A 25950-nucleotide genomic window follows, 5' to 3' on the forward strand; every position below is an offset into this window, starting at 1 on the left:
TGGCTCTTTGCTCACTCAGAAGACTATATATATATTACTCATGAAAGGAATACAATTGTTTGGCACTAAATTATAATGAGCTCTTGGAAGAAGAATTGGGAAAAGAATCTTTAATTCAACCCAAACCAAATCAGTAACAATCCAATACTCTTCTACTAACAAATAATAATGTAAAGAATTGAATCCCCCCATATTCATTGTTCAGACATCAAAGGACGAAAACACGAAAAAGAAACAAGAACGAAAAGGATGAGAAAAAAGGAGAAAAAAGAAACTTCGAACAACCGCTTGATTGGAAGAAGCCTTTCCTTAATACAAAATGTCTGGTATATGTTTCCTCATAGCATTTCTCTTTCCACGATTAGAAGCATTTTCTGTGGACAATTGATGGTCCAGACTCATCATATTCTGCCTTTGCGATCCACATCTGCACTCAAAAAAGAAGGAAAAGTGAAGAATACTTGAAAGTAACTTACGAAAAAAGACATGGCCTCCACAAAACTACATTCACTTATAATGAGAAGTCGAAGCTGTTGATAAGAAAAATTATGAAAGTCCTAGTTTGACAAATATATTTTATGTCTTTATGATTTTGTTTAGATTTCTCTTGGCGATTAAGACACTGTTTAATGCACTATAATTGTACAAGTATGTATACTCCTGGTACTATACTAATATAGATTGCAGTTGTCTCAAAGTCCCATTTCTATCACAAACAACTACTACAATCTTGACAATTACTTGTCACTTGTCACCAAAGCAATAAAAAACAGGCCAATGTCAAGTTACTAGAGCTAGAAGTGATTTACATTTCATCTCTGTCTGCCACCTGAAACTAAAGATAGAAATATAAAAGTATAAATGTACCTGCTGGAAGGTGCTGAGGGAAGCCAATATCGAGCCTCCTATCCAGACACTGTACTTCCTCTCTGGTGGTGCTACCACCTTGATCTTCATGCTACTTGGAGCCAATGCAGTGATCTCCTTGCTCATTCTGTCAGCAATACCTGGGAACATGGTGGAGCCACCACTAAGGACAATATTGCCATAGAGATCCTTTCTGATATCGACATCACACTTCATAATGGAGTTGTATGTTGTTTCATGAATGCCAGCAGCTTCCATCCCGATCATGGATGGTTGGAAGAGGACTTCTGGACACCTGAATCGTTCAGCCCCAATAGTGATGACCTGCCCATCAGGTAGTTCATAGCTCTTCTCCACAGCTGAGCTGGTCTTTGCTGTCTCTAGCTCTTGTTCATAGTCAAGCGCAATGTAGGCTAATTTCTCCTTCATGTCCCTAACAATTTCCCGCTCAGCAGTTGTGGTGAAAGAATAACCACGCTCGGTTAAGATTTTCATAAGGGCGTCTGTAAGGTCACGACCTGCCAGGTCCAGTCGGAGGATGGCATGTGGAAGGGCATAACCTTCATAGATGGGAACTGTGTGGCTGACACCATCTCCAGAGTCCAGAACAATACCTAAATAATTAAACACACACAATTATAAACATGATATTTAAGATGCATTGCCAATATCACAGTGAGTCCAAAATGTAATCAATAGGCTCCACAAGCAAGTATTATTCAACACAAAGCAAAAAAATAATTTTTTTTCCAACAACCTTCTATGGTTAATAATTCAGTCAGCATGAGATCACAATTGTCACCATTATGAATATGAAATTCCACAGGAAATAGGCACAACTAATCAGGTCTGTGAGAATAATCGATCTAGTTATAACTACTCGAAAATGTGAACCCTGCCTTGATGGCAACTTTTTAACTAAAGGAATGAATATGTGATGCGTATATAAAGGGTTTGATCTTTTTGATGGAAAAAAAGGAAAATCATATCTAACTTCATAGATCACCTAAAATATACAAAATTTTTAAAAATCCCCTAATGTCCAAAAACTTTCACCACCCTGTATATCACAATTATCCACGAATCAGATTGCACAACAAAGAATCAGGCAATTGATAGAAGTGCTTACCAGTTGTACGACCGCTAGCATAGAGAGAAAGCACAGCCTGGATAGCAACATACATAGCAGGGGTGTTAAAGGTCTCAAACATAATCTGTGTCATCTTCTCACGATTGGCCTTCGGATTAAGGGGAGCCTCAGTGAGAAGAACCGGATGCTCTTCCGGAGCCACACGAAGCTCATTATAAAATGTGTGATGCCAGATTTTCTCCATATCGTCCCAGTTGCTAACAATGCCATGCTCGATTGGGTATTTCAAAGTCAAAATACCTCTTTTGGATTGAGCCTCATCACCAACATAGGCATCTTTCTGACCCATACCAACCATAACTCCAGTGTGGCGAGGGCGACCCACAATGCTGGGGAACACAGCTCTTGGAGCATCATCTCCAGCAAATCCAGCCTAACATAATAACATTGCCATTAAAATCAATCACAAAATTCAACTTCTGGGTTAATAATACAAGATACATCGGATTTTGAATTTTGAATTTTGAATAAATACCTTCACCATTCCAGTCCCATTGTCACAAACAAGAGGCTGAATATCCTCAGTATCTGCCATTTTCTAACTGCAAAAACACAAAAAAATCATTTTTTATTGCACCAATCAAACACATTTACAGCATTTGCCCAATGCCAACGGATCACCAAAATTCAAACTTTTGACAGAAACCGGAAAAAAAAAACAAAACAGAATCCCACTGCCTATTCGAAGCATAAAGATTCAATTTTGGAAAGCAAAAAAAAAAAACCCATATCAAAATCAAAACAATCCATATAAATAAAAAAAGCAGCCAATAATCTGAAAATGTCGATGCATTGTAATTCATTAAAACCGAATCTCAATCAATGAGCTTAATGAATCTAATAATTAAGATCACACTGTTAAACAAACAAGATCTAAGAACAAGAATTCAATCAAAGCAAGCAAAATTAGAAGCTCATATTGAAAGAACTACCTTCGAATTTCTAAAAAAAAATAATTTTTTTTTCTTCCTTTTGTTTCTGTTCTGATTCTCTCTCTCACTAACGGACTTTGCGCTGTGCGTTAAGCTACCCGCCCTCTTGTTTTAAAAAAAGAGAAGCTCGTTCAAATGAAATCAAATTCCACTTAAATTAACCTCAAATTCTGTTTGTTTAAATCCTGGCCGTTCTTTTCCTACATCATCACATCTACGGACTATCTCTCCGATCACCCCATTCGTGGCTACAGCTGGCTCGCTTTAGGTCTGTTTCGGACACAATGACTATTATACCCTTTACTTTTATTAAGATACCTCAACTACTTCTGTCACCGTTTTTTTTAACCATATTCCTAATATAGTGATTTTGATTTTTTTATTAAGAAATATTACTTTGATTTAAGGTAAAATTGCAATCAATCCAAACGTTTTATTTTATGTTTGAGTAATGATATAATTACAAACTTTTTTATAAATTTATCTTGTACAAATTGATGTAGCATGATAAAATTTGTTAAATTAAATATCGCTTGGTTCACATGATTTATTTTCATTAGTTTGTATTTTCATTCAACCAATGAATTGATGCCACATCAGTTTGTACAAAATAAATTTGTACAAGAGTTTGTGGTTGTATCATCGTGTCTTGATGTCAACGAAATTCAAATTTGAAATCTTAAATCGCTTTATACAGTCACAAATTATATAAGATATTTTTATTTAAATTTACACTCATGGCACGATTATATAAATTACAATTAAGATATTTTTTTAAAGAATTTATGTGTTATATCAATTGTTTTAAATTGAATAAGTTGTTTGATAATTACAATGACACAATTAGCATGACAAGTATACAATATGAATATAATAATATATTTTTTGTATATGCAATGAGACATAATATTATAAGGGAATCTATATGATAATATTGCAGTTAACGTAATTACAAATTTATCTTAGAATGATTAATTTGACCGCATTCATTCTCAATTCCACAAATACCCTTCTTTTAGTAGAAAATTACCCTTCGGGATACGATGGTCAATTGTTAAATATAATAGGGGCAATTTAGTCTTAAATAGTGGCCCCGCCATAAAAGGGAGAAAATCTAATTTAGAATGCCTTTTTTTTTTCCTCTTTTTTTAAAATAACTTTATGGTGGGGGTTGGGTGCATGTAATTATTCAAAGGATGATGGAAAAAGCTCGATTGCCAACTCAGCAATCTGTTTCCAACTGTCAGGAGATCACGCTGGCTTGTGTTGTTCGGCTGCGGTCAGTTCTATTGACACCTGTATTCCTCAGCTTCATTATCGTCCGGTGGGCTCGGTCAGAGTTGACCGTTTAAAACTGTCAATGCCAAAATATATCAACGGTGATTTGATCCGTTATAAACTGTAGGATCCGCTTACGTGCCATGCATGACCACCAACCTAGCACACAACGTGGTCATTGGTCGGTCACCCGAACACAAAGTTGAGGAGGGCCTATCTGATCTTGTTTTTTTAGTTATTTATTTTTATATTGAAAATTGAAAAATCTGATTGTTAGTCGCCATAAATGTAATTTAGAAAAGTGTTAGAGTTGAGTCAGTCAAATTTATAAATTCTTAATTTTCTTTTTCTTTTTTTAAAAAAACAACTATTTTTAGGAATGTAATGCCAAAAAAAAAAAAAAAGGCATAACAATTTACAATATTTCTTAATCAAGCATTGCAAATGGAAGATTTTTTTTTTTTAAAGTTTGTGGAATTTGTCAACTTTTTTTTTGGCAGTTTTTAATTATATAAATGCCTTAAAAATTCCATTTTTTTAAAACAATAAATGAACCCATATTTAATTGACCCAAATTAGCATGTCAAAATGGATTCTAATTCTCTATGAATTATGATTCCCGCCCAATATTGTTTGATGGGAAAGCAACAAAACTGCAGTTTACTTTAATCATATGCAATAAACAGGAAACAATCATCATCATCATCATCATCAAGCGAGCTAGTTAAATTTGATTTTCACACAACTTTATTCATGTGAAGAACCAAAGACCTTCTTTAAGATCGCTATCATTTCAAATATGGCCCCGCACGTACGCTAAAGTAAGCTTTTCTTCTGAGCAAGGTCTCCTCCTGTGATCCAGCTATATGTAGCAAGAAGAGAAGAGAAGCCTTTGTTGCCTAAAGTTAACGACAGCAGAATGTGTTGGGCATATGGGTTGGTGGTGTTCAAAAGTGCTTTTTAATTAATTAATTTCCACAATCTTTCTTTTTATTTATTCCCATTCTTTTTTGCCACGGAGTCTTGCATAGCTAACTAACCAAAAAGCCATACAAATTTTTTAATTTAATTTAGATGATTAGAAACAATTGCATTTTAATTGGGTTTGGAAATTTTTGGTGTAAATTTCGCTCTAACTATAAGATAATTATTGACCTTGACCTTGAGGTGGTTAATTTTAAATGTATTAGCAAATTTTTTTAAAAAGAAAATCACTTAATCAACTCATATTTAGAAGCCTGATACTGCGCCTCAAAAGATCTGGAGTATTGGATTTAGCCCAACCTCAATCTCCGGCCCAAAGTTTTCTAAATTTCTTTTGGGCTTTGGGTCCAACCAGATCAACCCAAATTAGTCTGAAAGCACAAAGCCGAAGACAGACTCAGCTGGGACGAATTTTCCGGTCACGGCCCAAGCAAAAGTTGCACCATGTTCCATCATGTAAGCCACCAGCGAAGCGGGTCGCCTCTCCGTCGACTCGCCCATGGTTCTCTTCCCTAATTCATTTTTTCAGCTACCAGTTTAGCGGAGAAGCTTTACACAAACACTCTGTTTCTCCCAAATTTCTGGATCACTTTGCAAAATTTTTGGAAAATGAATATTGCTGTAAAAGCAGCCATTTTTAACCCACAAAACCACTTTATTAATCTGCGGGCAGCTCTCTTCCATTCCACTCCTGTCCTTGAACGTAAAAGGCGCAGTCATTGGCATACACCCGTTAGTCTCGTTATCATTTTCTCTGTACTTCCTATGTGGGTTTTGTGTATTTTGTTTATGTCTCCATAGTTTGATTGGCATTGGTTCGTGGGAGGAAAAAAAGATTTTTTTTTTCAAATCTTTCAAGTTATTTCGTATTGAATTTTATTTTTACGTTTCTAGGATATTAATGTAACGTGAGGTGGGAAAAAATTAATTATTTTTTTGGTGTGAATCTGAAAGGGTAATGGGAAATTGTATATGAGTCCTTCGACTTTAATTTTTGGGGATTTATTCTCAAGGGTAGAGTTTTACCAATTATTGTTTAATTCTTCTGCTTGTTATGAGAATTATGTAAACAATCTCAAACAGTTCTGGGTTCTTGATTAGAAGATTTTGTGTTATGAATGGAAAGAGTGTTTAATGAAGGTTGTGATTATTTAGTTTATTCACGCTTAAAGAGGTCAATTGTAGCGTGAATGGTCAACAAATTCTACTTTAGGAGTTTTGAGAGACAGCATGATAGACATAGCGCAAGATGCAATTCCAAATAGAGAAAAATTGTAGAACATGATTGGTGTCGATGATTAGTTAAGGATTAGGTTGTTAAACTTGAATTTAGCAGTATGTGACGAAGATGGGCATGATTACCATGTGAATCACATTCTCTTAGAGGATTGTAGACTATCTTCGGTTTTGCTGTCATAATGGCCTATCTTTTGGTTGTAAATTTAACCAAGGTAGCTGGTTTTGCCCTTGCACGAAATGTTATGTAGTTTTGATTTTAAAGCATTGGCTTTATTCTTAAGCTTGTTTAATGGTTCAATTGGTCTTTCAGACTGTAAGCAACTCTTTCTATTAATTATGCTGTTGTTTTTGTTTAGTTTTCTATTAAATCAAACAGATATCTCTGCCTAATTAGCTCTGATGTCAAATGCGAATTTATGTGGTGCTTAAATTGATTACACGCAGAGATCCCATCATAATTTCAACTCTTATTCCAAAAGGTTCAGAAGGGTACAATCAAAGAAATCATTATTGCGTAATATTAGTGCATTTGCAGACCACCTGTTTCAGGTTAGTTTGCAGGTCGCTAATTTTTTTATAATATTTATAGTGATAATTGGTTGTGCTACTATTATCTTTTCGTCTCCTTATGTTTCTCATAGTTACTTATTCCTCCATTCCTCGTTGAATTATATCCCCTAGTTTTTAAACTCGAGTTCCTGATCATGTTCGTTTTGCTTGCGGTTGTTAGACTTTATAATTGATTTGTTTAAATAATTAATTTCTTTTTGGGAATCCAAACGGTTTCTAGCAGGATTATGGAATTTTCCTCTTATTTTTTTAATTACTTTATTTTATTAATTGTTTCCCATCAGGATCTGAAGTTTCTGTTTTTAATCTTAGGCACTTCTTTTTTTATTACTAGACAGGTGCATAGCTATAGCTAGCTTGAGAAGGCCCCTGCTTTGACACAGGGCTTACTTATAAGGTAATGTAAAGTAAACAGGGAATATTAAGTATGATCCATTTACACTACCAATGTTTTTCTCATTAGAATTAAACATTTATCAAATCTAGCAATCTGGGGAGTTTTGGCAAGGCTGGCGCACATGTGAGGCCCTTGATAACGTGTTCAAGACCAATTCGGGAAATCCTTAAGCCATGTATCAGCCTCTCAATTTCCTCAAATTCGCTAATATGGAACTCAACACTCTGAGTTGATTCTCCACGAATCTATATATCTGTGTGCTTGCTATTAAATATGGAATTGTTTACACCCTAGCTCCATTTTGTCCCTTGAAAATGATGAGGATGCTTATTTCATGGACATCAAGTATGGTTATAATCATTACAATGAAACAACTCTGAGTGTTTCTTATGATGAAATAGAGAGTTTCTGCTTGCCTTCCTATCTGGCTTTGGAAGTTGGGGGATCAGAATCAGTGAAACAGCTCTTACTAGTCTTGCATAGAGAAGTAGTAATCAAAGTCTTGGTAGGTTTATGTTCATTGTGGCAGTCCAGAAATCCCCTATTGAATCCTAAGGTAACTTGTATAATATAATGTTCTAGGTAGGCAGCTCCAAGGTTGTCTCAAGCTCAAACAGTCCATTCTCTTGATTGGAAAACAGATGTCACACCATCCAAACTGCCACTTGGAATAGACTCATCTGAGTCTAACTGTGTGCCTTATGTCTGCAGATAGTTTGTGCATATAGTACTGCCTTTAGTATCTTAGGGACTATTTTGGGCTATTGATGATTTTGTCATGCTGCAAAGGTTATCATTGGGATACTGGTCCAGTCCCGGAGAGGATATGTGTGCTTAAGTTTCCTTGTTTTGATTGATGTGATCTACATAAAGGGGTTTGCTTCAAGTTTGGCAGGATTATTAGAGTTGATATGGCACTGCTACTCTGTATAGTCATCACTTCAGATTTGTGTGTTGCCTTGTTTTATTATGCTTAACTGATAGAAAGTTAGAGATGATTGAGGTGGTGAGGCATTGAAACTATTGCAGATATGCAGAATTAGGGCATGGGTTAAAGATGGAAAATAGTTCCCTGTTTAACTGTTGATTCAAAACATCATGAATTTTTAAAGATCTGAATTGCGCCACTGATTACCTTATGACCTTGTGAAAATTCTCTATTCAGGATCATAATTTGGTCAATTTATTTGTTTGCCAATATTGCATCCATCTTTATAATGAGTGAGATGGTGCAAACCCGTAAAAAGAAAAATGACCATACAGAATGTATGTCTGAAGAAAGATAAATTTATTTTGATTATTATGAGTTGTTTCCTATTGGTGTCATGTAAATTTTGTAGTTGCGCATGACCCTATTGTGTTGGTCTTGGTCTATCCAATAGTCCATGGAGCTGTAATTATGAAATCTCTTGGTGTAGCATTACTCTCATGGAATTTGACACAAGCTGAACTGTTGATTTTTATTATAGTAGTAAGGCTTTTCGTTATAAAGGGATCTTGTGACATATGAAAGTTGTTTTTGTGTGTTTCAGCACTGGCAGGAGGATATAAATGATGATGATCCATCGTCAAGCAGAGGCACATCGTGGTTTAAAAAGGACTATGGGAGATCCAAACAGACCCGATATCAGGGACACCACGGTGGGGGTAGAAGTAAGAACACCTCAAGGACTTGAATCTGATATAATATAAAATTTCTATCCTGTAAGCTTAAATATATGAATGGCTCACTAACTTTTGGATGTTTTATGTATTTTGAACACTTGATTAGGAGGTGCCTGGATTAATGAAGAGCTAGATGAAGATGAAGGCTTTGTTGACATAGAGCATGTCTTTGAATCTCTATTTGGCAGGAGACAACGCTCTCATTGGTCCTTCACTTACGAAGATAATACTGGACGGAGGAGCTCATATAGTTATGGTTATAATTATTGGGATCATCAGAACTGGAGATCTCGGGATCGTCAGAACTGGAGATTCCGAGTGGAAGAGGATTATGAGTTTGAAGAGGAGTCAGAGGGTTCAGAGTCAGATATGGCTTCAGACAGGCAGGCTCTTGGACTACGTGCTTCTGGTCCTCTAAAACTTGAGGATGTTAAACTTGCGTAAGTTCTTGATAGATTATTTATGTCACTGCTCAGTTGCTCTTGAAGATTATCCAGTTTTTCCCAAGCATCGCTATTGCCAACTGGAAAATTTTTCCTCATTTGTCTGATCTTCATCTTGCTTCTCCAATTACAGATATCGAGCCTGTGCACTTAAATGGCATCCTGATCGTCATCAAGGGTCTTCAAAGGTATTTTCCCCATCAATCAGGAATTCCAGTTTATCGAACTTTTCGAATAGAAAACAGTGATATAAGAGCATCTTAATGCACGGTCCACATTTCACTATGAATAAACTGCTTTCCTAATTAAACAATCTCTTTTAGCCATTTTCATGGGAATGTTTGATTGCATCAGCTGTCATAGTCTTAACTCTTAGGCATACTATTCAAAGCAAATTTATTTGTTCTAAGGCTGAAAACCATTGACATAATTTGTACAGGCTGTTGCAGAGGAAAAATTCAAGCTTTGCAGTGCAGCATATCAATCTTTGTGCGATAAGCTGGCTGTGGATTAAGGGTTCCATCAAACTGACTGAAGTTCTGTGGGCAGTCCAGTACATGTATCATGCTTATTTATCAAATCGAGATTGAAAATTTTCGTAGTTTATAGAGTTTTCAGGCAATGGTGCTTGAATGCGTAGAATAGGTTCTCTAAACCTTGTAATAGGCCATGATAATCCAATTATAGCAATGGCATGTGATTTTACAAGGCCAGATTTATCAAATCATAGCTATAGTTTATATGTTTACTGTGTATTCTTTCTTTATGTTTTAAATTTGAGTTGTACCATAAATATATTATTTTTGGAATAAATAAACAATATGAATGACATGGAATTTCCAAATTTCCTGTTATCATCTTGGAATGTATTGTTTATTGTTGTTTTTTCAATAATCAAATTTGCGGCAAGTGTTTATAATGGGATGGTGATAAATCACTTGCAAAATAGGTCAATTTCAAGTGACCCCTCATTTTTGGACAAATATCAACTTGTCACAAGTTTTCAGAAATTCTATCGGCGCGGGTTCTCGCTGGCTGGCATTTGCCTTGACCGAACTGATCCAATCATCATTCATCACAGAAACAAGAAAACGCTCAGTTTCTTTGGCTTCAGCTAACTCCCTCTTTTAATCTTTTCCTTGTAAAATTTTCAAACATTCACGATACAGTCGTGAAATATGCTAAAATCTGTACAGATTCTGGGTTCTTCATCTGGGTTTCTTTCACTTATATTAAAAAAATCACATAATAGCTGTTACGGCCTTTCATTTGTCGCAGTTTCAACAAACCCATTACCGTATTCTACTGCAAGAAGACATGAAATTGTATCAAAGACAGATTCTTTGGTCTCGCCGGCGTTTTTGACTCGGAGAACCCGCTGTTTTAGAGCGAGTCGAGTGTGTGCAACTAGGTCTGAGTCAAACCAAGATGCCACTTCTTCTCATCCTTCATCAGCTGCAGTTCATTCAGCTGTGAGTTTTTTCTGGTAGTTTATGTCCTTAACTTAAATGGGTTCCATTTGAATTATGTAAAAATCTTGAATTCGGTGTAATTTTGAGAGCGAGTTTATTAAATAAGCTCAAATCGGGTAATTACTTATATGAGGAGATAGGAGCTCTTTATTCTCACTTCTTGTAGTTTAACTTGTATGTATGTTTTGTTAGGGCAATGTTCGCAAGATCAGTTTTTGTCAGTGGTGTGGAGGTCAAACCAAGCATGAGGTACCCAATGGAGAAGAGAAAATGAGGGCCATTTGCACAGTTTGTGGGAAAATTGCTTATCAAAATCCGAAAATGGTATGGTCTATCGTTGATTGTTCCAATTGGTGTTGCTTTCTGTCAGTTATTGCAGTTGCATGGCATTTATTACTCGGAATGTAGTTAAAGATTTGAGTTTTCAGATCAGCATTGAGTAAATGACCTTTTTATTTTTAGTTTTCACTTGGGTGTTTTTTGGAAATCTTATGGGAAGGAGAATTATTATTATGCTTTGATTGAAATTGTTCTGGATGGTGCAAAGTTAAGTATATTTATAGTGGTTTCTTGTAAGTTCACTGAAGAACTATTTCATCTAGCTTCTCAGTTCACGATGTGAATAAAACTATGCATTCAAAGATTGCATTGATTGCAATATGAGCATTGGCAGGATATCAATCACAGGATTTATTTGTATCATCATGTGCCAAATAATTTAATGAGTGGCAGAGTATGTTCTAAACTAAATTTTGGGTTGATCAAATTATCATTCTTTTGGGACACGGTATCACAACATTTGTGAATTATTATTATATTCCATACCGGTGTCACTACGGTGGGCTATTGAGATGTATGATAATACATTGGAAAGTGTGGAGATATAATTTGATTTATGATTTTTTTTTAACTTTTTCTATTGTATTTTAAAAGAAGTCTGGAGATACTGCCGTAATTTGCTGTAAATTAGAGTGAGTAAATATGCAAAATAAGGAAACATAATGTTGAATAACGTGAATAGTTGCCTGTGGGTATTAATGTCATGCAAGATTTGTTAACATTTGTTCAAAATTGATTGCTATAGGTTGTAGGCTGCCTCATTGAGCATGATAAGAAGATCCTACTTTGCAAGCGAAAAATTGAACCATCTTATGGTCTTTGGTACGTACACTGGAGTTTTGATCACGAATAGAATCCACCTGTGTGTTCCTTCTCTTCACCAACTCCCTCTAAAGAATAAAGAATCAGGGGCATTAACAATCTGAGATGTTAATGGTGATTTTTTCTTCATTTTATCATTGATGCTCACTGGATATTTTTTTCCCGTAACTGCATGCTGTTAACATAGGACTCTTCCTGCTGGTTACATGGAAATTGGCGAGTCGGCTGCAGAAGGGGCAATCAGGGAAACCTGGGAAGAGGCACGTGCAGATGTGGAAGTGCAGTCACCTTTTGCTCAACTGGACATTCCTCGTATAGGCCAAGTATGGAAGAACCCTCCTATTATCTTAATTTATCTCCTTTGCAGGTGCTTAATTTTTTCATTTATTTGTCCAATCCCTGGTTGAAGCAGATTTACATAATATTCTTAGCCAAGCTAAAAAGGCCTCACTTCTCTCCTGGTCCAGAATCATCAGAGTGCCGGCTTTTTGCACTTGATGAGATACCTTTTGATTCTCTGGCATTTTCATCAATCTCTGTTACCTTACAATTGGTGAGATTCTACTTTGAACATATGACATTAATATGTCTCTCTAATTAGTATCTTGCATTACTCATATTATCTTATGCTGTTTTATTGTATATCTCGTGCTGCAGTACATTGATGATATTAGAATGGGAAAACTTAATTTTCACTATGGTACCATAAATAAAAGGTAATTTACTTTGTATGTGGGCAATATTTCCATTTAGATTTTTTTTTTTTTTTACTAACGTCATGTTAACTTTCTTAGAGCTTTCAATGTAAAATCCTGAATCAATAAGTTCAATTTACTCTGTTCTAGAATTCAATCTTTCGTAAGTAAAATGAAACTAGTTCATTTGTTCATTCTTTATGAATTTTTTCTCAAAGTTAATTTTCTTTCTTGACACTCATTTGCAGGCCCGGATCAAGTCCTTCTGATATGCGTGCCTTTTCTCTTGATTATCATTTGCAATCCTGACATGTGATTCTGTATCTCGCGGAATGAATCACCATACGTAAGTGAATGCTGGCATATATATTGTTATTGTGGCTCCGTCTAATGTTTGAGGGTATCTAGTGCTGAGGCTTTCTGTTTTTCATAAAATACACAGAATACCTAGACGAGGCCTTAAATTGTTTTTGTTCTTATATATATATATATAGAGGTTTATATCCTATCTGCTGAAATCTATGATGACATGTATATATATATTATTGTGTATTTATTTCTTTTCCAATTGCAATTCATATAATCTTTTACAACCAAAGAATTTGGTTTCATTTCTTTTGTTTTGCCGGTTTCAGAGCTCATTTAGCGATAGAAGCCTGAAAGTTGGAAAGCATACTTATCAAGTGACACTCTGGTTTTCCACAGGACATTAAAACTCAACTCTCTCTTTTCCAGCATTTGCACCACTGTACCTTTTGGATATCAGCCTAATGTTATTTTGATCAATCATCAAGGCTCTTTGATGAATGAAGTCCCCATAATAATGAAGTGTATGGCATCGGAATAGGCGACTGCTTCGTTAATTTTCAGTAGAGCAAGAGCTTTTAACCTAGAGAAATTGGGAAGTTTTTGCAGCAAATTCGGAGCTTTTCTGTACATAGGAGGGGTTACGTCCAACCTTAAGGTTAGTTCGTGTGGATTAACATTTGAATCATTTTGGTTAAGCATGTTGTTGGAACTTGCAAATAACAATTTTCAGTTTTTTTTCTTCAGTCTGGATCTTATGAAAAACAGAAGTCATTTTTATTTTAAATAACAGAAATCAATTTTCATTGACTGTTGCTATAACACGGCCTGAGAAATATGCACCTACAGTTGGGTGATATGTGCTCCCAAGTTTGGAGAGACTGAGCCACCAACCACCTGATTAAGCAGTTTGTTATTTTTATTTTGTCGACAGTACTCAAATCAAATTTTTGCTCCTTAACCTCACCTATGACTCAAACTGGAGTGAATAGTTAAAGAAAACGGCTTCAAAATTATTCGTTCAACCCCTTGAGGCTAAGGGGTGTGTTGTTTCTTTAACAAAATTGAAATTAATCGGGTATTGAGAATAAAAACTATAAAGATTATAATATAAGTATACGATATTAATTTGGAGATTTGTCATACAAATTGACATGGCATAAATTAATTAATGAAGTGAGTCCCTGCAATTTTTCCCAAGGTGAAAGTAGTTTTCTCCCTATACAATGGGGGCAGTAATTTCGACGTATCATAATAGAAATAACGTAAGATTGGTCCCAATAAATCTTATTATAAAATATTAGTAGTACTGTAGTTGTATTTAAAAAAGATAATTAAAGTTTAAAAAATAATGCCCAACAAATTTTGCTGGGCTAACCCAAAATGTTTGGTACTCGCTTGCCCGTTTTGCGTTCAAACTCATCCAAGATGCGAAGCCCATTCTAGGAAGTAGAGGTAAATAGCAATTTTACCCCAGCCTTTTTAAAAAAGTAACAAATGAATCCACATTTGCACTCAATCCTAATTTGTATTCTTGAGTGTAGTTACTGTAGTACTTGAATAATTTGGTTTTCTCCATTGCTTTTTCGAAGAAATTGGAATCGAAAATTGAATAATAATGATAACAATTTGAGAAAATTATGAATTTTATAAAAGGTAAACACAGACAAAAGGGGAAGAAACACAATAAATTATAGTACAAAAAAAGAATTGTTATATTAAGTATACACATACAATTTAAAAAAAAAAAAAGAACTGCTATGTTAAGTATACACGTTCTTTCTTCCCTACCATTCAATTTAGTAAAACAAAAATGACTCAGGACAATATTGTCATTTTAAAATATTGAGGGCTTTTTTTATTTATATATAATAAAATAATTTTCACTTTGCATAAATATGACAACATTTTCTTAATATAATGTATATGATATTTTGGTGGTATTTTATCTAAAATACCCCTCTCATCAAGAATAATCTCTCTCTTTACAAAAGTTTATGAATCTCTTTACTTAATTTCACATAAAATTCAATACTTTTCAATAGACATATCCCAAAGTAGTTTAAAAATCACATTCATGTTTAACAAGCTGCATTTTTCTTCCACATTTATCATAAGATTGGTTTTCTAAGTTTAAGTTTTTGTTTTGTTTTGTTTAATTAGTGTTGAATTTGTAAGTTTTGGGTAAATAGCCGTATCGGTGCAAATTCCTCATGAACTAATTGCCAGAAGTTCATGGATCTATTTGTCACTTTTGCAAACCATATGAACGAATTGGATAAATGCCAAGAAACTTCGTATAACTGAGTTTACTCGCTTCGTTTACTTCAGACTCAAGTGTACAAGTCGAAGTCGTCTTCGTCGCCTTCTTCCATTTCGCCTTTCCTTTCTTCTTCTGAAGGAGAGCTTTGATTTCATCGTCTTTCCGTTTCTTTTCATTTTTTTTCTGTATTTACTGTTTACTTTTTCTTTTTTTAAAAAAAGAAAAAATTCATAAATTTTTATTTGTTATTATTGATATTATTATATTTTCGATTCCAATTTCTTCAAAAAAGCAATGGAGAAAACCAAATCATTCAAGTACCACACACAAGAATCCAATTTAGGATTGAGTATAACCGATCGCAGATTAGCGTACGTGCGGCAGGCTTCGTACAACCAGTCACAGCTACAAGAGCCGCCACACACGCCAATCTCAATATTCCCAGACGAATCAGCAAAGCCCTTTCTTTCTCGTTCAATTTCAAACATAGATACAATTTCTCACCACGACAAGTACTTCGATAAATTCTCAATTTTTCGCGCCTTAAGGTCCGGGAATCGGCAGATGAAGCGATTGTTTCTGTTGATTTCGCTTAATGTTGCTTATTCTACAGCTGAATTGGCTATTGGACTCTTCACCGGCCGCGTTGGTATGAATTTAGAATTTTTTTCTTTTTTCTTTTTTTTTAAATTTATCTATATTTTTACTAATTTTTGCTTTATGCGGTTTAGGTTTGGTGTCTGATGCATTTCATTTGACGTTCGGCTGTGGATTGTTGACGTTTTCGATGTTTGCCATGGCTGCTTCGAGACAAAAGCCTGATTTTGCTTATACTTACGGGTAATGGTTATACAAGTTGTTAGTTCACATTTTGTTAAAATTCCCATTAGAAACATAGAATTGCTGATAGACAAATATTTGCTCAGCTCTGTGCCTCTGTCTACATGGAGTTGTATAAAGAGTTGCATAGTCAATGCGTTAGAGCTTTCATGGTTTGAATTTTAATAATATACGGAAGTCACTTGACAATATATGTGTTTCACTCTTGCTGAAACTTTTGCATATGAATGTAAATGATTAGCTTGTAACTATTGTGCTTATTTTCAATACTTAGGTACAAAAGGCTTGAAGTTTTGTCCGCTTTTACCAATGCTGTAAGTATATTACATTTCTTTCATTTTTAATGTTCTTATATATTGTTTTCTGTACAACCTGCTAGCATTAAACTGTAGTTGGCATGATTTTCCTTTCGGTTTCTCTCTTAAGTAACAAGTATAACGTAATGAACTTGAGAAAATTTTGAAGGATGAGACAATGATTGTTTAAAAATTACAATTTGTGTTTGAAAGCACCTGTATTCCACTGTAAGCTCTTTCATTATGAATGAATTTTAATACTAGAATTATCAGCTCTTAAAAATTGACAAAACTTGGTTCTTCATTTGAAGATAATTTTCACGAACGTTGATCCCAACGAAAGCAATAATTGCCATATATGCTAAAACTCTCGTGAACCTAAAAGAATTGATCAAAATTTGGTGTGAGTGGGATTTGATTCTGATACTTCTTTTTTTCCAGTCCCTCTTTATTTTGCATATCCAAAGGTTTTCCATATGTCACATGTTCTTTTTCTTATTTTTCTTTTCTGTGAAATTTTTGGACTGGCCTCCATTTTGATGTTTTGTCAGTTTGCTACTTGTTTAGACAGCTGTTTCTTTTGTTCATGTCATTCTCCTTGGCTGTCGAAGCACTTCATGCATTCATACAAGACGAATCTGAGCACAAGTAAGTTTCTTGGTTCAATCTTAGCTTTTTTAGCGATGCTATAACAAACTTGGTAAATCTAGAGAAGTGGATGCATTGATCTTTATGAAGTCTGTTGACTCTTGTATTTCTATTTCGCTTTTTTAGGATTTCTTTTGGTTTATTGAATTTCTTTCAGTAGTGGCTGATCAATCTGATTGCTTGCAGGCATTATTTGATTGTTTCAGCAGTAACAAACTTATTGGTAAATCTTATAGGGGTTTGGTTCTTCAGGAATTATGCTCGCATTAATCTTTGTAAGTGTGGTGGCACTGTTATATATGCTTAAGTGATCATCTTGATTTGTGTTAGATGGGACTGCTACAAGTTTTTTTAAATTCATCTAATGACCTGACTGATTTTTTGATATCTTGATTTGAGTTTTTCAGTTTCTGTATGATGTATTAATGACGTGATGAGTTACCCAGCATGGTTTTGATAAACCGTGCGGTCAGACAGTTGAAAAAGCAAACTATAAACTATTTAATTGTTCTATATCCCAATCAGTCTAATTAGGAGATTCTTTGGGGTATTCCCAATAGGGATAGAGACTCTAAAAGTCAAGAGTAGTTTCTAGATAAGAAGTGGGGGTAAACATAGAACACAAAGTCTTAAGTAAATTAACCTCCTTAAAACTTCACATAAATAGGGAACCCATGTTTATGCCTTCCACTCAGGGTTTAATGAAGAATTCAAGGCTTTGATAAAATGAAGAATTTGGATGGGTTCTTCTATGCGGATAACCAGCACCAGGCAGTGAAGAACTCTCTGGAAGAGCTTCTTCATCTGGCATTGGTGCTTAGTTTGTAAATTATTAAAGAGTCTTGAATATAAGGGCATTGTCATTGGGAGATTGTAGCTGCTTCTTGCCAGAAGATTAGAGCTCTCAAGCGGGAAGGATGAACGAAGAAATCTCAGAGTTAGTATCCTTCTCGAGAATCTTTCGGGGTTCGTACTTGGACTGGTGGACGCGTTCAGCAGACTCTTTAAATTCACCATGCCAACAGACCCACATTTTTATTGACCGGGATCTCTGTTTTATATATTGAATAGCAGCTTTGATTATGGCATATAGGGAACATTATTTTCTCTAGGTTGAGGACTGAGTCAATGACACAGTCTTTGTTCCTTAACTCTTCTGATTATTCATCTGATATGCATATTTTGTCACAGTTTACCGGAGCCCAGAAGACATGAATTACCACTCAGTTTGCTTGCATGTTCTTGCAGATTCTATTCGCAGGTGTAATACTCTCTCTCTCTCTTTCTCTTTCTCTTGCTCTTGCTCTTTCTCAAGCTTCATTTCAGATTATTCTCCACATCGATCTTAAGCTGGATTACAATTATTATTTGCAGTGCAGGTTTGATATTGGCATCTTGGTTTTTGTCCCTTGGGTAAGTCTCTGTTCATTTTGTTTTTAAATTTAAAGTGGGCGGTGGGTAAGCACCATCTCACAAGTGTTGTTCATGTATGGACAGAGAGATATTTTCTCCTTGCAGGGTTGATTGCAGGCTTCAATTTAATTATTGGATTCTGATTTCCTTTCCCTGCAGGGTCCAGAATGCTGAAGTTTTGTGTTTGGGGATAGTTTCAGTTGCAGTCTTCATGCTTGTCATGCCACTTTTCAAAGTGACTGGTGGTATCTTGCTTCAGATGGCACCTCCTAGCATTCCGTCTTCAGCATTGAGTAAATGTTGGAGACAGGTGATTCTTTTCTTTCCTTTTTTATTTGAAAGTATAAGTTTCCATCAGACTATTTCTTTCTTGTTTAGTTCGTAGTATCTTATTTGAAATTCTACTTTGGACAGATTGTTTCTCGGGAAGATGTTACAGAAGTTTCCCAAGCCCGTTTTTGGGAGCTAGTGCCTGGCCATGTTGTTGGTTCTCTCTCACTTCAGGTATGCTGCCAAAATTTTGTTTTATGTGTATTCAAGACGATGCAGCAAGTTATTAGCCATTTGGGTATCTAAAATATCTTTAACTTTGGCCATATGTCATGAAAATTTGTAATTTAGTGATTTCCCTTGGTGGATGATGCAAACAGGTTAATAAGGGAGTGGATGACCGCCCAATACTTCAATTTGTGCATGGTTTATACCACGATTTAGGAGTACAAGATTTGACAGTGCAAATTGATTATGATTGAGCTTTTCTCATTTGTCTTTCAGTATTTCTTACAATTGACTGTTAAAGAATAGCTTTAGATTGAAGCCATTATCACTTGTAGCTGCTGTTCGTCCCTCAAGCACTTGTGTTAGTAGTAGCAAGATTTTGAATCAATTTCTATGTAGTTAAAGTTCATTTTCAGTAATACACATACTGTAATTTATTCATTCATTCTTTGCAGAAACAAATTCAGTTGGCATCTTTTCATATTAACTTCATATTTGGCCGCCTTGTGCTCATTACTTGTTTAATGACGAACAACTGTATGGCCTTAGCGCAATATTTTTTTCAAATCTGATTGAGGTGTCATGTCATAAGAGGCAAAACAGCCTTCGCACAGATATATCAGCAAGTCAATTTTATACAATTAACTACATGCAAAAGGGCAAAACTTCCAGCCGTTAGATTCAGCTACAGTTGTTGCCGTAAGCTGGATCCAACGGCTGGAAGCAAGTGTGGTATGGCACCACAGTTGCACTATAGCTGAACCCCATGTAAACTTTGACATTCCTATCAAAGAATTCAATTTTTGACACCATTTCTGAAAAGGTAATTCAAAATTTGACTAAATAACTACTGTCGTTGCGTAAAATACAGTGGCTATGTAAATATTAAAAACAAGCTTCTTGAGGATATAAAAATTATCGCTACTGCTACGCATTTTGTCTGTCTCCCTGCGATTTACAAAAATTGTGAAAGTTGGCTTCCTGCTTAATTGAAAGGCGGTCTTTCATGTTAAAATAATTTTAATATTTAAAAAAATATTTTTATATTTTAAAATCTGTTAGAACTATTTTATTATATTAAATTAATAAATAGAAACATAATCTTAAAATAAATAAATTAAAATTATTTTGAATATTAGGTAAAAAATATTTTAATATTATTAATAGGTAGATATTTTGTTAATTATAAAATCTATTTAGCTCAAAAATTTATTTAAAATCTTTATAATAAATACGAATATATTATTAAAATAAATATAATAACTTAAAATTTTAATATTATTTTAAATGTTAAAAATAATTTAATTTTATTAGTCCACTAGATAGATTATATTATTTATATTAAATTCTTATTAATTGAAAAACTTTAAAGTCAATTTTCTAATTACTATATTTAAAGGTTATTGTAGTAAAAAATAGGTATTAGTATCCCTTTTTGAAAACTTGGTGGTCTTGATGACCATTTCGCCATATTTTGGGGGTTTACGTGTCATTTTCCCTAAGAAAATAAAGCAAGTGACAAGTTAGACAAATATATATATTTCAATATATTATAAGATAAAATATATTGTATTAAAGTGTATACTATCTTTTAACGTATCTCCTTACTCTAAAAATAAGGGATAAATTATTATAAAATTACTTATTTGAACAAATTCTAATTCTTCTATGAAAGGTTGGAGTTGAATTCCCGTATTCTGATCTCATGACTTGCAGATATACTAAATTTTACAACTTGATTTTTGGAAGTTATTGACCTCTACATGGTATAATGCTTATACAAACTCTTACGCACATTTTCCTCGCACAAACTAATGTTGACTAGTAATCGATGGACCTTGTTATGAGTTATGACAAGTATCACCTCCGCCTCTATAATTTTGTTTGATCGCTTGCTTTTCCTCGGAACTTCCAACGAAACTTGGACTCATACAGACATCCACTTTTGTTGACTTTGCCTACATGTTCGTTAATTAGTTACTTCACTTTAGAGTTTACTAAAAGGGTAATTTTTAAAAACTTCCCCTGAGGTTTGGGCTTGTTGCAAATAGATGACGAGAATTGATTTATTGGGTAATTTTTAAAAACCTCCCCTGAGGTTTGGGCTTGTTGCAAGTAGATGACGAGAATTGATTTATTTATAAAAAACCCCCTACCGTCAGTTAAGTTTAACATTGACCGTTAGTTGACCGTGCAAAGACAATATTACCCTTAACAATAGTTTGTAAACAAAAATAACTAAAAAAAAACCAAAATTATTGGTGCAAAAAGCACAAACCCTATTTTTTGACAATTTTATCCTTGTCAATTCTAAAAATTTACAATATCATAGGTAAAGATTATGACTATTTCATTTTTAAATTTTTAATTTTATCTTTCTTGTAGGAATTTTAAGGAAATATCAATAATTTAAAGAGAATTTTTTAATTTTTTATAAGAACTTTAAGAAAATATTAATAATTTAAAAAGTGTAAAATAGCTAATAATTTTGGTTTTTTTTTTAGTTATTTTCGTTTATAAACTATTGTTAAGGGTAATATTGTCTTTGCACGGTCAACTAACGGTCAATGTTAAACTTAACTGACGGTAGGGGGTTTTTTACAAATAAATCAATTCTCGCCATCTACTTGCAACAAGCCCAAACCTCAGGGGAGGTTTTTAAAAATTACCCTTGATTTATTTGTAAAAAATCCCCTACCGTCAGTTAAGTTTAACATTGACCGTTAGTTGACCGTGCAAAGACAATATTACCCTTAACAATAGTTTATAAACGAAAATAACTAAAAAAAAACCAAAATTATTAGCTATTTTACACTTTTTAAATTATTGATATTTTCTTAAAGTTCCTATAAAAAAGTTAAAATTAAAAAAATTAAAAAATCCTCTTTAAATTATTGATATTTCCTTAAAATTCCTACAAGAAAGATAAAATTAAAAATTTAAAAATGAAATAGTCATAATCTTTACCTATGATATTGTAAATTTTTAGAATTGACAAGGATAAAATTGTCAAAAAATAGGGTTTGTGCTTTTTGCACCAATAATTTTGGTTTTTTTTTTAGTTATTTTCATTTACAAACTATTGTTAAGGGTAATATTATCTTTGCATGGTCAACTAACGGTCAATGTTAAACTTAACTGACGGTAGGAGGTTTTTTACAAATAAATCAATTCTCGCCATCTACTTGCAACAAGCCCAAACCTCAGGGGAGGTTTTTAAAAATTACCCTTTACTAAAAACGAAAGGGAAGAAAAGATAAATCTACTGAAAATGAACCAAATTTCATTACAATATATATATATATATATATATATATATAAAATAAAAAAAAAGAACCCCATGAACTCACCGTAGGATTAATTGTTATCTTCGAACTAAAATGATCATGTTTGTTCGTTCAATGAGTCAAATGGTTCGGTTATGGTAACATAGTAATGATACAGTGGGTGACATTGTTTTATGTTATGATAATTAAGTTAAGTTAAGTTGTCACATAATTATATATGATGTCTAGTTAATGATCAATTATTTATGAGAGAGATGCTATCATACTCATGGGTGAAGTTGCTCAATAAAATATTTATGTACGGTCAGTGGCGAAGCTAACACTATATTTTGGGGTAGGCTATTATATTTATTTTTATATTTTTATAAGTATTAATGAAGATAAATTCATAAATTATAATTATTTTTTTTTTCAAAAAGCTAACCCCGGCTGCAGCCCGGGTTAGCCTACTCTTAGCTTCGCCACTGTTAATACGGTAACAATTTAACCCGAAAGACTTGCTTTCAAAATTGATTAATTCATCGGTGCAAGTTGCATTCTGCAAGAAGTTAACAAAGGTGCAAGAGGACAACAGTCTCATCAAATCATTCATTGCACCAAGCCGCCAACGCATATAATTTTGACCGGAGGCTAAGTGATTTTTGTTCCTCATAATATTTCCACGTAGTAGGGGACAGATGCAGTATCATTGTTTGAATTTTCTTATGACCGACGACTTTTGACCCTCTTTTTTAATTTTTTTTTAATGCAATATTCATCTTAATTTCACTAGCAAAATTTTATTAAGTTATAAAAGGAAATCTTTAATGATATTTTAATAGAATACGTATAAAGATTTTTAAAATTCTATGATAAGATTATTTGTCTAGTAACTAATATTTAAGCGGTTTAATTTGTCTAGTAACTAATAATATAAAAGTTTTTAAACTATAAAATAATTTTTAAAATGTAAATTACTATATTTATTATAGTAACATATTTGTCTTTGTTATAAAATTTAAAATAAATCGTGGGTTAAATAGATTTTGAAATTAATAAAATATATCTCATGTGTTAATAATATCAAAACTATTTTATATAATATTGAAAATAATCTAATTTTTTATATATTTATTTTAACATTATGTTTCTATTTAATAAAATTTAGTTTCATATAATATAAGATTATAAAGTATTTAAATTTTTTTAAATATTGAAATTATTTTCAAATGCATATATTGTTATATTTATTTTAATATTATATTTCTATTTATTATAAAACATTGGAGTAAATTTGTTGAGTTAATAAAGTCAAATGCTATTATAATCAAGAGAGGGCCTTAGCGTTTTGGTGTCCTTTATTAAAAACTTAGGAGTATATATATGATCATCTTCTCAAATCTTGGAGGTGCAAGTGTCTTTTTTTTTTTTCTTTTTATTTGAATGAGGTTTCAATGAAATTTAATCTAAGGAAAATGAATGATTTTAATATTTTTGTTTTTCTTTAAGGATGTATTCAATAGTCAAATAATGTACCTTTTAATCTGGTTCAAGAATCCTATCCAACAGTTCAAAGAATAAGCGAGTTAGTGATAAGAAGAAGAACGTCATTGTCCTTCCATTCTGTAGTAGGGCTCTGAGAAGAAACCATCAATAAGATGAATATTGACGTGAAGGCATCTGACCTTGATTGTGTAGGCAATAAGCAAGGCTCCTGAAATAATTTAATCACATCATCTCATGAACCTCAATCTTAGATAATCATGCTCATTAATTTTTGCCAGGCAATTAAGACATTGGATTGTACAACTATTTATTTATTAATGGTCTATATCAATTGGAATCGGTCCTACGCAAATTTAACTTCATAAAATGACATGCTGTTAGTATTGACAATTTGTAAAACCCGAAACCTACATTTTCTGGGTAAAAAACAACTTTAGTTGAGTTTAATAGTTGTCTTAATTAACCCTAGACAGCTAGGTAAATTTAGGTGATTGTTTGGTTTATTAAATTAATGGGGCCTATGTAATTATTTAAGCAAACCTTATGGTGTATTTACCTTTATTTCTTTTATTTAATAATTATATTTATTCCTTTCACAACATTACGTAGAAAAAAAAATTGTATATTAAAATAATTTTTTAATTTTTTAATAAAATTTTCATTAACAATCTAATAATTATTTTTCTAAAGCTCCATTGCAGAACCTCCATTAGTAAAAAAATTACTTAAAAAAAGGAAAAGTTATGTTAGGTATTCCAAAACTTATCCTAAAATATTTATTTCAAATGTGGCGGCTCCCATCATGTGCCTAAAGACAATTACAATAAATTATTTTAAAATTTATTAAAAAAATCATTCACCAATTGATGATAATGTCTAATGACTTTTCCGGTCCTTAACTTTAAGTCTTTTTTTTCTAATTAATTAAAAAAATGATAAACTTAATCTTTATCATTTTTATATCCTCATTCTTTTTACTTTTTGACTTTTTTTTGCTCGACTAATTTATTAGGTGAAAGAATTTATCTTATTTATAAGTCCAAGTAATTTTTTTTACTAGTCAATGTAGAATATAATTCAACAATTTCTCTTTGAACACAATTATTGTTAGACCAGGAGTTGGACCTAGAATTTTTGTATATCTTAACTCAAAAGACTAACTTATTAGTAAAATGGACCTATCCATCATATAAGTTAAGTGACTACTTTTAGGGGTAAATATGAGTCACAACTCAACATCTTTTTAACTTCGTCATATTTTTGGCAGCTGCTGAGTTACATGATCTATAACTTATAGGCTTATAGCTGACCCGAAATCAATTTCCTATAACCTCTCAATTTTTTGAAAAGCAACAATTGAGTTATATAAAAAAATAAATTAATTATATATGGTTGATGTAAGTTTAAGATGATGTAACTCAACAAGAACCTATATTCTTATATTTGCTAAAATGAAAGCTGATAATTCTTAATTGATAGGAAGGTTGCGGGTAAAAAAAGGCTGATGGTTAATGGTGCTAGACTGGTTCAATGATGGGCTACAATCATAGAAACTCAACAACCAATCAGAATTTCAGATTTTGTCCCATCCAATACATAATTAATTTCTACTACTTACATTTTTTTTCCCCCATGATCTTCATCTTCATTTTTCAGGATTTCTTATACTTGACGCTTAAAGAATAGCTTTAGATTGAAGTTCATCATTACCTTCAGCTGTTATTGTCTACAATAAATCAATTTCTTCTGTAATTAAACATCATTCTCAGCAATACACATACTGTAAGTAATTCATTCTTCTTTGCTGAAAAAATGTCAGTTGGCAACGTTCTCAGCATCTTTTTCTGTTATTTGGCTGCTGCCTTATGCCCATTATTACTTCGTTAATTGCCAACAACTTTGCGGCTTTAATAGTTTAGTACAATATTTCTGAGTCTGATTGATGTGTCATGTCACAATAAGCAAAACAACAATCGCACATAGATATTGGCAAGTTAAATTTTATACGATGAACTCACGAAAAATTGACATTTCCAAAAGAGAATCCAAGTTTGGACAACA

The 25950-nt window shown here is 33.2% G+C and overlaps 4 protein-coding genes across 6 annotated transcripts; 3 read left to right on the forward strand and 1 right to left on the reverse strand.

Moving 5' to 3' along the window:
• Window positions 1-47: 47 nt before the first annotated feature.
• On the reverse strand, window positions 48-3096 carry LOC102625586 (actin). The gene is made up of 5 exons (XM_006492793.3): window positions 2950-3096; window positions 2493-2559; window positions 1997-2390; window positions 868-1481; window positions 48-427 (listed from the first exon to the last, which is right to left on the reverse strand). Exons 2-5 carry the CDS (start codon window positions 2550-2552, stop codon window positions 362-364), a joined length of 1134 nt encoding a protein of 377 aa, XP_006492856.1. The 5' UTR covers window positions 2553-2559; window positions 2950-3096; the 3' UTR covers window positions 48-361.
• Window positions 3097-5609: 2513 nt separating this feature from the next.
• On the forward strand, window positions 5610-10390 carry LOC102625132 (uncharacterized). Of its 2 annotated transcripts, XM_006492791.4 has the most exons (6): window positions 5610-5943; window positions 6895-6999; window positions 8950-9070; window positions 9189-9522; window positions 9659-9713; window positions 9965-10390. In XM_006492791.4, exons 1-6 carry the CDS (start codon window positions 5821-5823, stop codon window positions 10037-10039), a joined length of 813 nt encoding a protein of 270 aa, XP_006492854.1. In that variant the 5' UTR covers window positions 5610-5820; the 3' UTR covers window positions 10040-10390. The 2 variants fall into 2 exon arrangements, with proteins under 2 accessions (XP_006492854.1, XP_006492855.1); XM_006492792.4 differs by lacking the exon at window positions 6895-6999.
• A 148-nt stretch (window positions 10391-10538) lies between these two features.
• Window positions 10539-13969, forward strand: LOC102624667 (nudix hydrolase 23, chloroplastic). Of its 2 annotated transcripts, none has more exons than XM_006492790.4 (8): window positions 10539-10997; window positions 11190-11321; window positions 12082-12158; window positions 12346-12481; window positions 12571-12711; window positions 12816-12874; window positions 13102-13199; window positions 13489-13969. In XM_006492790.4, exons 1-7 carry the CDS (start codon window positions 10704-10706, stop codon window positions 13160-13162), a joined length of 900 nt encoding a protein of 299 aa, XP_006492853.1. In that variant the 5' UTR covers window positions 10539-10703; the 3' UTR covers window positions 13163-13199; window positions 13489-13969. The 2 variants fall into 2 exon arrangements, with proteins under 2 accessions (XP_006492853.1, XP_006492852.1); XM_006492789.4 differs by having other exon boundaries at window positions 13559-13969.
• A 1243-nt stretch (window positions 13970-15212) lies between these two features.
• LOC102624388 (metal tolerance protein C2) lies at window positions 15213-19604 on the forward strand. The gene is made up of 10 exons (XM_006492788.4): window positions 15213-16071; window positions 16154-16262; window positions 16537-16576; window positions 17130-17206; window positions 17393-17481; window positions 18398-18467; window positions 18581-18619; window positions 18779-18929; window positions 19034-19123; window positions 19270-19604. Exons 1-10 carry the CDS (start codon window positions 15717-15719, stop codon window positions 19369-19371), a joined length of 1122 nt encoding a protein of 373 aa, XP_006492851.1. The 5' UTR covers window positions 15213-15716; the 3' UTR covers window positions 19372-19604.
• The last annotated feature ends 6346 nt before the right edge of the window (window positions 19605-25950 follow it).

This window comes from Citrus sinensis, chromosome 6, assembly GCF_022201045.2.
Source record: "Citrus sinensis cultivar Valencia sweet orange chromosome 6, DVS_A1.0, whole genome shotgun sequence".
NCBI lineage: Eukaryota > Viridiplantae > Streptophyta > Magnoliopsida > Sapindales > Rutaceae > Citrus > Citrus sinensis.

Bases quoted from the DNA above. Each gene is read 5' to 3' on its own strand.
- LOC102625586 (XM_006492793.3), bottom strand. From the start codon at position 2,552: ATGGCAGATACTGAGGATATTCAGCCTCTTGTTTGTGACAATGGGACT. The intron at 2,391-2,492 runs GTATTTATTCAA...TTATTATGTTAG, and splicing joins ATGGGACTGGAATGGTGAAG to GCTGGATTTGCTGGAGATGA. The intron at 428-867 runs GTACATTTATAC...TTTTGAGTGCAG, and splicing joins CCCTCAGCACCTTCCAGCAG to ATGTGGATCGCAAAGGCAGA.
- LOC102625132 (XM_006492791.4), top strand. From the start codon at position 5,821: ATGAATATTGCTGTAAAAGCAGCCATTTTTAACCCACAAAACCACTTT. The intron at 5,944-6,894 runs GTTAGTCTCGTT...GATTACACGCAG, and splicing joins GCAGTCATTGGCATACACCC to AGATCCCATCATAATTTCAA. The intron at 9,523-9,658 runs GTAAGTTCTTGA...CTCCAATTACAG, and splicing joins CTTGAGGATGTTAAACTTGC to ATATCGAGCCTGTGCACTTA.
- LOC102624667 (XM_006492790.4), top strand. From the start codon at position 10,704: ATGCTAAAATCTGTACAGATTCTGGGTTCTTCATCTGGGTTTCTTTCA. The intron at 12,159-12,345 runs GTACGTACACTG...CTGTTAACATAG, and splicing joins GAACCATCTTATGGTCTTTG to GACTCTTCCTGCTGGTTACA. The intron at 12,712-12,815 runs GTGAGATTCTAC...CTCGTGCTGCAG, and splicing joins TCTCTGTTACCTTACAATTG to TACATTGATGATATTAGAAT.
- LOC102624388 (XM_006492788.4), top strand. From the start codon at position 15,717: ATGGAGAAAACCAAATCATTCAAGTACCACACACAAGAATCCAATTTA. The intron at 16,072-16,153 runs GTATGAATTTAG...TATGCGGTTTAG, and splicing joins ACTCTTCACCGGCCGCGTTG to GTTTGGTGTCTGATGCATTT. The intron at 18,620-18,778 runs GTAAGTCTCTGT...CTTTCCCTGCAG, and splicing joins TCTTGGTTTTTGTCCCTTGG to GGTCCAGAATGCTGAAGTTT.